Below are 11,276 nucleotides of genomic sequence, written 5' to 3'. Positions count from 1 at the left end.
GAAAAATAGAGCATTTGGTAGAGCTTTATATTCCCCGCTATTCTTCCTCCCCAACATGAACAATGATCTCAAAGCTTTCCCAGAAAAGGTCTCGTTGAGTTCGTGGGTAGAATCCACAATAGATCTGGACTTTTCCTTCCCTGACTCTCTTGCTCTTTTGAAGCAACCCAGTCACATTAATTAAAAGATGCCAGAGGCAGCGTCCTCTGTGAACAAGGCGAGTGCAGGTGAGTCTCCAGGGGCCCCTGCTGGATGCAGAGCCAAAACCTTTATCAGTGATTCAAACAGTTCAAGGAGCGTTCTGGTTTGAGATGATTATGTCTAAACAAAATTACATGATTCTCTCTTTGACGCTCTTGGGATAATAAAATACCAAGAGAAGTGTCAGTCTTCAAGTTGTGAACTTATCAAATTATTTAACGTGTAAGTTACACACTAAACTGAATTTCTTTTCTAGAGAAAGTATCACTGGATGACACAATGATATCTACATTTGCAGCTCAGGAAAACAACTTTGTAACTGTTAATGTGCTATAAAATGCAATGAAATATTCTTATAAAACCTTTTCTTGAGAGGAGAGAGCAGAGAGTAGTTAGCACTTAATATTGAATAGTTTTGGCCATAAAATCAAAGCATAGAAGTTAGAAGAGTGGTCTTGGGAGCACAGCGGTGCTCAAATCCCAGTTCCTCCACTTATCAGCTGAGGGATTTTAAATGCTCTAAGCCTGGACTTCCCTGGTGGCGCAGTGGTTAAGAATCCGTCTGCCAGCGTAGGGGACACGGCTTCGAGTCCTGGTCTGGGAAGATCCCACATGCCGCAGAGCAACTAAGCCCACATGCCACAACTACTGAGTCTGCGCTCTAGAGCCCACGAGCCACAACTACTGAGCCCGCGAGCCACAACTACTGAAGCCCGCACGCCTAGAGCCCACGCTCCGCAACAAAGAGAAGCCACCTCAATGAGAAGCCCGCGCACCGCAACGAAGAGTAGCTCCCACTCGCCACAACTAGAGAAAAGCCCGCACGCAGCAATGAAGACCCAATGCAGCCAAAAATAAATTAAAAAAAAATAAAAGCTCTATGCCTCAGTTTCCTCACTGGAAAACTGGGATTGACTGTGCCACTTATTCATAGGGTTCCTGAGAGGACTAAATAAAATAATACACGTAAAATACTTAGTGTGATACCTGACACACAGTAAGTCTTTTGAAAGTCAGCTGCTGTTGTTTGTGTTGATGTTGCTGGTGATGGTGATGGTGATGATGATATAATGCATGGTCTGACACTCACGAGCTAAGAGACTTCAGGGATGCTCCCCACTGTGTACGTCGGGGTGCGGGGTTAACTGACAGAGGAGGACAGGAAACCGCAAGAGTGGACCTTAGTTAGACCTGAAGCCTGGCCTTATTGGGGGATATACCCATGAACTTCCTCTGTGCTTCCCCCCGCCTCACTGTGAACACTCAAGGGTTCTCTCTCTCTGGTTATTTGCATCTTTGGAAGGCTGGCCTAGAGCCAGATTCTCCAGACAGTCAAGCAGGGAAGGATTCTGGAGAGTCAAAAGAAAAACAAAAATGAAAACAAAAAGCAACCCTGTGAAATAGGCAAGGGAGATTTTTCTGCATTCCCTGAGGATAGAATCACCTGCCATTTCCTGTGGGTCTGCGCTGCCATCCTGGGAACCTACAAAGTCACACTTGCACTTAGGAGCCCTTGGCCATCACAAAACAACTGTCACAGCCTCTAGCTGGATTCTTCTGTCACTGCTTCACCAACTGTTGTGACAATCCCACAGGATGGAAACAAAGATCCCGTGGCTGATTTTATTTATTTATTTATTCATTCATGCATTTATTTTTGGCCGTGCACGGCATGCAGGATCTTAGTTCCCGACCAGGCGACCAGGGATCAAACCTGCGCCCGCCTGCGGTGGAAGCACGGAGTCTTAACCACTGGACTGCCAGGGAAGTCCCTTAATTTGATTTGGAGAAGACAGAGACCTACTGCAGAAGAGGAGGGATGGAATGCAAAGATGGCAGCCAGCCCTTCCTTGGCTTGCAGACCCCAAAGCTTCCTGGCGAAAGGCGAGGAAAGACAACTGCCAGTGGAGTGTGCCTGCCGCCTCCTTGATCCCAGATCAAGGTTCGGCACACTGAACTGAAAAGAGTCACAGCCTGAAAAAGACACACATACACTTCCCAAGCTGCTTCCATTGGCTCCCTCTCAAAGGGCAGAGACACCTAGGGCTTCCTCACAAGACCTAAGCTGAAAGTCCCCCATCAGGGGCCCACTTGGTGAGAGACCCAGAGGGTAAAGCTGTGACTTCTTGCATCCAGGCGCACATATTCTGGGCGGAGTAGTAGGGATGAAAGGTGTCCAGGGACCCTCTGAGCCACAGCAGGATGGTTCTGAGACTTTATACTGGGGAGGGGTGGGGACTCTGAGCACAGCTGAGAGGAGGGGTCCATCTACAGGACCACAAAACAAGGGGAACCCAGAGCTACCCGAAGTTTTATGTGTGGTGGGATAATGGAAATACCATCTTTATTGTTCTTCCTTAAAAAATAAAAATAAATGGCTTACGATAAACACTATTTTTAAGTTTTTAACTATGAAAAACTATTTTTAACACTGTGCAAAATCTTCCCCCTTAGAAGCAATAGAACCGTGGAGCTTTCTGAGATGAGCTACCATCTTTACGAGCTGGACTTCTTAAAAGGGCAGCGTATGAGCTCAGCACAACCAGGTTTTAAGTCACATCCTCTTGGCTGTCTTGTTATCATGGGGCATCATCTAAGGGGCACCCATAGGACCTTGATTACCATTCTCCACTGAAAGGAACCAGGACTCAGTAGACAGAGGTCCTGTTGGCCGTGTGGGGCAGAACAACTCACATGACCTGAGGCTGCTTTGCTGTCAGAGAGCAGAAATGCTTCGGGGAGGGCCTGTGGTGGAGCTCAGGAGGGCATTGGGGGGGCAGGCTAAAGCGAGGGCCCCTTTGGGCCAGCAGAGATACACTGAGCATCACAAATATTGTATTAAAGCCCACAGGCATTACAATACATTGAAACCTGGTAAGCCTGTATTTGACCCAAGTTCACTAGGTGGGGAAAAAGGGACAAATACTCAGAGTACAACAGAGAAAAGCCCTAACTACCAATAGGAGTCAATGAATGGCATCAGTTTCTCTCACATACAAAAGACAGGGGTCTACAAATCTTTCAACTGCTACAGGAAAGTCAAATACTTTGATTTGTTTCACTGATACACCTCCCCTCATTGGGGAACTTAAATAGTTATTATAACAGTGCCTACGATGGAAGAACAGTTTCTCTGCTGAGTTGATAAAGAGAACTTGGAGTCTCAGGTGAATGGTGAATTGCAAAGGGGACCTTAGATGACACCATGGCCTGAGTCTACTGGAAGATGCTTCTGGGAAGTTAATTCTGTGCCACAGAAAGCATTCGGGAACATGCAGGAGGTTATTTTTCACCACTTATTTGCATGTGTGGGCAGGTAGCATGGATCCCTGTGTCTAGAACAGCCAGATAAGGGAGGACAAGGGAGCCTCTTGCACGTGGTGATGCCTCACTCCACGAGGGTGGGAACATCCACAACTGTGGGTCCACCACAGGCACTCTGGGGACAGCTGCCCATGTGCCTGCAATCTTGTAGGTGAATTTGACTGGAGGAAAACACAGTCATGCTGGCCGGTCTCACTTTAAATAAATGACCACATATTTATTTAATGTGATCATAAATGATCACAGCTCCAGGTGAGCCCTTGGAGCTGCCCCGGCAACAACACAGTCACTTCGAAGCCCATTCTCTCTCCTGATCTCCTGCAAGACTATCTCACACTTTTTCCTCCTTCTTGAAACCTTCAACACCATCTCCCCGTCTCACCCTGCTTCCCATTTTACTGAGAAAACAAATAAGAAGAGACCAACAAGACTGAGACTACACCTTCCCACCTATGGGCATCTGTGCTCCACACTAAAGTGAAGGTAAAAGTTAAAATGTAGTAAGTCTACCAGATCTGTGCAGTGTCAGAGAGTTCTTCAAACTTAAGTAAAGGCTCTGTCCCTCACTGGTTAACTGATAGGGGTGTATTACCATTACCTTTGGTTGGCCTGAGTTACTACAGCTGAAAATGAGGTCTTTTTAGCTCTGAAATTCTACGACTTATTTTGGGATTCCCATCAGGTAATGAATTAAAATGACCTTGAAGACCCAAATTCCATAAGCCACCCAGAGAACATCAATGGCTTCTCCCATGGAGGCTCCCACAAGTCACCCCACCAACTAAGCACAGCATCATTTGGATTGGATTCACACTTCTGGACTCCCGTTTGCTGTAAGCCAGAGGCAGAACCTTACTGCCTGGGGACTGACTGGGAACATTTACCAGTGGAATTCCCTGCCACTCTTAGCCCACATCATTCTCATCACCTGACTTTTATGCTCTGCAATTTGCCTTCCTCACTCTACTGGTGGCATCTCTTTACTGACTTCTCAAGTTCATTTATTTCATGTAGATGCTGCTTTAACCTGGACTACATTTGTGTATTCATCTCTAACATTTTCAGACTCTGTATCCAGAGACAATTTCCCACACATCATAATTATTAAAAAATAGGGTAGTAATTAACAGTATTTCAAAGCACAGATGGTATTACATCTCGCACTGAGCTCCTCTCAAAATAAGAAATCTTTCTGTGACTTACACACAGGGATTTACTTACTTTCTCCAAATGAGCTTTACTGATCAGAGCTCCCATGTCGGCTGATGGGTCAGAGGGAATGCCAACTTTCCACATTCTGGTAGCTTTTACAAACCTCTTTAAAAATTCACTATAGATGCTCTTCTGGACAAAGATCCTGCTGGTGCAGAGGCAAATTTCACCCTGCCAAGAATGACACATGAGGACAGTGACAAAACAGGAGGGCCCACTCCTTCATGGATAGATCACCCTGCACTTCTGAGTGCCTGTCACATATCAGGCACTGGTCTGGACAATGGGAGACAGTGGTAAACAAGATGAAGTTTCGCCATGTGGAATGCATTGTCTTCTAGGGAAGACAGACAACAGCACAAGTAAAGCTCAATGAAAAATATAACTTCAGGTTGTGACCAAAACAATACAAGAAAACTAAGCAGAGAATGAGAATAGAAAATAATGGGGGGGCAGCTTTTACTCCCTTTTATTAAAGGGAGTCCTAGAAGGCACTGGTGAACAGGGGATATTTGAACTGACCCTTGATTGACGTGAAGGAGCTGGATGGATGAAGATCTGAAGGAAGAGAATTCTCAGCAGTAAATGCAAAGGACCTGCCACAGGAATGAGCTTGGAGTGTGTGAGGAAAGGGAGGAAGGTGAGTGGGGCTGAGGGTGGGGATGGAGGCAGGGACAGGGGTCAGAGGGATGTAGAAGACAAAGGCAGGAGGTGAGGAGCGAGGCAACATCACACAGGGTCTTAAAGGCTCATAGACTCACACAGAGCTTGCGTTTTATCCACAGTATCATGAAGGGACCATGGAAGGCTTTAAGCAGCAAGATGATGGGATCGGATTTACATTTTAAAATGATCATTCTGGCAGCTGTGTGGAGAATAGAATTGGAGAGAAGGAGAGTGGAAACAGGGGAGTGTTAAGAGAGCCTTTCAGACATTCAGATAAGTGGAGGTAGCTTGGATCAGGCAGGATCAATGGAGATGAGAAAAGTGATAGGAGTCCACTGAGGTTAACAAATTCTTAAAGGGGCATGGGACCCCAGAAGTGTAAGGAAACTGGCATAGATGTTCTGGAGAAGTGAAAGGATTCAGGATAGATTTTAAAGATAGAACTAACAGGACCTGTTGGTGGATTAGTGAGGTATAAGGAAAAGAAAAAGTAAGAACAAGGATGAGTGCCAGATTTGGGGCCTGAGACTCAGAGTGGCTGGTAGTCTCTTCCCTGGAGAGTCAAACACAAGGCGGAGAGAGCAGAGGTACCGCAGGGAAAGGAGAGGGAGGGGAATCAAGAGTTCTTCTCTGCACAGGTTAAGTTTCAGATGCTACTGGACATCCAAATAGAGGTACTGAGTGTCCCAGGGAGAGGCGCTAACAGATTTCTGAGTGAAAAATCATCCTTATTGTCATTTGAACATAACATGTAATAGTTTACAAACCACATTCTGGACTTGTCAGTATTGTGTATGTATGATTGTACATATATGCATAAATAAATATTTTCATCACACTGATATTTCATCTTCACAACAACCCATCTAACAATCAGGAGAAACAAAGTTGCCCAAGGCTCCTCCATGACGTTAAGTTAAGAAACTTGCTTGAGACTTGTTCAGGTACTTATTTCTAAGTGTGTGAATGCATTTGGGATGCTCTGGGGAGGGATAATAAGGTTTCCAGGAGCTAGGACACCTGGACAGCAAGAAAAGACTGGGAAAACTATAAATAAAGGAATGGGGAAGCTTGGAGAAGCAAAAAAAGAAGTCATCACCCGATAAAAGCCGTGTAACTCAAGAAGAGGAGTTTGCTGCACAGGAGACGCCACAAGGCTTCTGAGTGACATTATGATTGAACAGATAGTCAATGGAGTAACACAATGTAACCATTCTCCTTTCACTGAAATAGTCCTAGATTGACTTACTCACCCCAGTTTTGCACTGTGATGCAACAGATCCAGCTTGACAGGGCTACTGAGTTAAAAACAAGCAAATAAACAAAGGGGAAGAAAAAACCCAGAGGACATACCTGGTTGGCAAAGCTGGACCTGACTGTGGTCGGAACACACTCCTCCAGGTTGGCATCTTCAAAGATGATGGCAGGATTCTTGCCCCCCAGCTCCAGCGAGAGCTTCTTGCAGTGGGGAGCACTCAGCTGTGTGATCCGCTCGGCTGTGGGCTGGCTCCCAGTGAAGGAGATGAGGGGCACCGCTGGGTGGGACACCAGCGCCTCGCCTACCCTGGGTCCCATTCCAAACACAATATTTACCACACCTGGTGGAACACCTGGATGGGAAGCAGTATCGGTTTCAGTGATTCTTCTCAGTATGTCGAGGACTTCAGGTTACATGGAGATTCTCCTTCAAAGTTTAACGGCGTGAATGGGGTTGGGTGGGAATGTTAATGGCTGTCTCTGGTTCAATAGCAAAACAAAGACTACAGCATCACCTCTGCCTACGCTATACCCCAGGTGGGATTTCTCAGGGGGCTTTGTCCTAGAAAAATGCAGGGTTGAACATTCTATATAATTCATTCCATAGTATTGACTGGGCCTCAGGGGCTGAAGATACAAATTCATCCTCAGGCAGGTCGGGCCCCAGGAGGGAGGAGAGCCCTGCTCCAAGCTGGCATCCACGACTCACAGTTCAGTGGGCAAATGTGAAGTAGAGGGAGCATTCATGCACTAAAGAAGCCAGAGAAGAGACTGACTACCTCGGCCCAGGGGAGTGAGGGAGGGCTCCCCCAGGAAGGTGAGTCTTGAGTTGAAGGTCCGGTTCTCCATGATATGGATGCACCATCATCCTCTAAGACTGACTGACCAAGAACACCCCCAAGTAGGTGCCCCAATCTTTTCTATCACGAAACTCTACTGCTCTATATCTGCATGTATTCATTTATGTGTTTTATGGATTTTCCTGTTCATTACATATCGACCACTAGAAGGTACTCCAGCCAAGGGCAGACATGGGGTCTGTGTTTTGCCTTTCATTGTATCCACTGTGCCATGCCCTACTTTGCCATATAGAATGAATACCCATTAACAAAATTTTTTTAACACATCACATTTAAAATAAATTAATGATAGCCATTATCAAAAAATCTGGAAACAATAAATGCTAGAAAGGGTGTGGTGAAAAGGGAGCCCTCCTGCACTGTTGGTGGGAATGTAAATTGATACAGCCACTATGGAGAACAGTATGGACGTTCCTTAAAAACTAAAAACAGAATTACCATATGACCCAGCAATCCCACTACTGGGTATATACCCTGAGAAAACCATAATTCAAAAAGAGTCATGTATCACAATGCTCATTGCAGCACTATTTACAATAGCCAGGACATGGAAGCAACCTAAGTGTCCATCAACAGATGAATGGATAAAGAAGATGTGGCACATATATACAATGGAATATTACTCAGCCATAAAAGGAAACGAAATTGAGTTATTTGTAGTGAGGTGGATGGACCTAGAGTCTGTCATACTGAAGTAAGTCAGAAAGAGAAAAATAAATACTGTATGCTAACGCATATATATGGAATCTAAAAAAAAAAAACAAAAAAGGTACTGATGAACCTAGTTGCAGGGCAGGAATAAAGATGTAAACATAGAGAATGGACTTGAGGACACAGGGTGGGAGGGGAAAGCTGGGGCGAAGTGAGAGTAGCATCGACATACATACACTACCAAACGTAAAATAGCTAGCTAGTGGGAAGCAGCAGCATAGCACAGAGAGATCAGCTCAGTGCTTTGCGATGACCTAGAGGGGTGGGATAGGGAGGGTGGGAGGGAGGCTCAAGAGGGAGGGTATATGGGGACATACGTATGCATATGGCTGATTCACTTTGGTGTACAACAGAAGCTAATGCAGTATTGTGAAGCAATTATACTCCAATAAAGATCTATTAATAAGTAAATAAATTAAATAAATTAATGAAAAAGAAGATATAATGCTACATATGTATGCTATTAAAATAATTTTAATGAGAATAAAATATAAAAATAAAAAATTTAAAGAGTACCAGTAAACGCTCACATTTATTGGGTACATCCTGTGGGTTGGTCATTGTTGTAAGTGGACTACACCCTATAGATCTCCCAACAGCTCTGTGAGGTTCGTCGTATTAATACATTGCTTGATTACGTTTCTTTGAGCTCCGATGTTAATAAGTTAAGAGCTATCTACTGGCCAGTACTTCTCAGAACCACCTTGCCATCTGATCCAGACACTAATGAAATTTTTGTAGATAAATCTGCCTTCTACCCTTGAAAGATTCTGGTTATAAGAGAAAGAAGGCAGTTTAATTGGCAAATAACAATTCAGTAAAACTCAGAGTAGGCGGCTAAGAGACAGCAAAGGGAAGGAAGTCCCTCCAGTGCCAGGATGTGCCTGGGTCACGACAAGGAAAATTTTAAGCTTAAACAGAGCAGAACCAAAATTAATAGGAAGGGCCAGAAATCTGCCATCAGTGGACACTTCAGGAATGAGAGCAAACGTTTGGTGCCCCCCAAAAAAACCAAATATTCTAGGGCTCCCAAAGAGGTATTCATGGTGTATCTATATAAATATTCGATGATTTTATTTCAAAGAAAGTTCATTTACCAAGTCTGTTTGAATGCCCCGGACTAGAGGAGCTAGCTGTTGAAATATCCAGAATGCCTTAGCAGGTTGTTTTAGCTTTCTTTTCTTTAAAATTTATTTATTTATTTATTTTTGGCTGTGTTGGGTCCTGGTTTCTGCGCGAGGGCTTTCTCCAGTTGCAGCGAGTGGGGGCCACTCCTCATCGCGGTGCGCGGGCCTCTTACTGCCGTGGCTTCTCTCGTTGTGGAGCACAGGCTCCAGACGCACAGGCTCAGTAGTTGTGGCTCACGGGCCCAGCCACTCCGCGGCATATGGGATCTTCCCAGACTGGGGCACGAACCCGTGTCCCCTGCATTGGCAGGTGGACTCCCAACCACTGCGCCACCAGGGAAGCCCTAGCTTTCTTTTCTTACACTATTGCAAGTTTCTCTTAGAGTGCTCTAAAGCAGAATTAAGTGATGTAATTCACACCCCTTCCCAATCCCAGTGGAGAAACTGAGGGCTCATGTCAGGTGCAATTGGACCATCATACTCTCAGTGTTTGTTGGAGGAGGAAAGTTTGGCAAAGCCAGCCCAGGGAGGGAGGGAGGATGGGAGGGAGGGAAGGACTGTCTCGGTACAATAGGTTTATTCATTCACAAGAATAAGAGCAATGCTGGGTAAATAAATGGAAACATAAAACTTTCATTCAGACCAGGTTCTGGGTTATATGAAAGAGGAGGGTGATTAGAAAAGAGAAATCATCATAGATCAAGATGTAGCTGATTTTAGGAGTGAGTGGTCTCTGGAACACGGCTCTGTGGCACCCTCCCCAGCTCCCTGTGTATCCAACACAGGATCAAAGCAGAGTGGAGGCCCCACTTCTATCTCACACCAGGGAACCGGCAGTCAAGAGGCAGGGAAGAAACACCTTGGACCTTTGCAGATACTAGAGTTTCAATTTTGCAAGGAAAGGGGTAGAATGCAGTCTCTTTTTTAAGGGAGGGATGGCACGTTCTGGGACAGGAGGGAGGTAGGGATGTTCATATCATGCACCTTCCAGAGGCCTAGGGCAGCCATCGACATCATCCCAAAGACCTAGGCTGGGTGGCCTCATTCCTCGGGAAATGAGCAGCTAAACTAGGGTCCTGAGGCCCAGTGCTCTTCCCTCAACGGGCACAATTTAACCTGTCATCTAAACCCTGGAGTAGGAACTGGCTCAACTTGCCTGGAAGCCAGTGTGTATGTTTTTGCTTTGAGAGAAAAGGCATCCAGGAGAGAGATGGGCTCTTACCAACCACCCCTTCTATGCATCTAAGTGAGCCCAGCAACACCTTCTCTGTGGGCTTGAAGGAAACGAGCACAGCAGAGACTGACAGAGCCTGTTCCCCGCCACCTGCGCATCATTCCCATCCAGGCTGGGCAGAGACATGAGCTGAGGGCCTCACAGTGAGGGGCTTCCTGTGGGTTACAAGCTAGAGCCTCCTGCCTGTGACCTTCCAATCCCGGTGCAGTGTCGGCTGAACACTCCAGGCGAAACCAGGAACACACCCTCCACATTTTAAACCATCGGCAAAAGGGGGACAAGGAGCCGTAGTATAGCAGCATCTCAGCAGTGGTTCCAAATGCAGGGAAAACTGAGGGGTGTGTATTCAATTCTCTTGAAAATGGGCTGTTTCTCTTAGGCATTCTATAGCTGTGCAAACCAGAGAGGTACCTAGCAATATTCTTTTTTGCATCAAAATCCACTTGTGTTTCAAACGTAGTATTTAAACTGACTATTGGAGACACGGTCTGGGGCAGGCTGGTGTCTGAGTTCATCAAGCTCTTTAAGCCGTTTGCTGTACTGCTATCCTGTGCTCAGGGGACTCTGCCCGTGGAGCCCGTGCAAGGAGGAGCTGTCCTGCAGTAGCACATTCTGGGGATGAAGAAAGGAAGCAGTGGGCATGAACCCCGTGGATGAAGGGGATTTCTCAGAAGAGGATCAGGG

General features: G+C 45.8%; 1 protein-coding gene across 9 annotated transcripts in view; it reads right to left on the bottom strand.

The window, feature by feature from the left end:
* The window catches only part of ALDH8A1 (aldehyde dehydrogenase 8 family member A1), a 459,215-nt gene that overhangs the window by 439,254 nt on the left and 8,685 nt on the right, over positions 1-11,276 (bottom strand). For all 9 annotated transcript variants that reach the window (XR_014295173.1, XR_014295174.1, XR_014295175.1 and 6 more), the window contains exons 5-6: positions 6,757-7,013; positions 4,747-4,908 (exon numbers count right to left, since the gene is read on the bottom strand). Coding sequence is in view for 1 of the 9 variants with exons in the window: in XM_082634221.1 (XP_082490347.1) it covers positions 4,747-4,908; positions 6,757-7,013 (419 nt within the window). In the remaining 8 variants the exon portion in view is untranslated. The remainder of the gene's footprint in view (positions 1-4,746; positions 4,909-6,756; positions 7,014-11,276) is intronic.

Source organism: Mesoplodon mirus (genome assembly GCF_964341445.2).
Source record: "Mesoplodon mirus genome assembly, chromosome: 10".
In the NCBI taxonomy this organism is placed as follows: domain Eukaryota; kingdom Metazoa; phylum Chordata; class Mammalia; order Artiodactyla; family Ziphiidae; genus Mesoplodon; species Mesoplodon mirus.
Note: the sequence above shows the minus strand (reverse complement) of the source record. Positions and strands in the feature narration are given on the sequence as shown.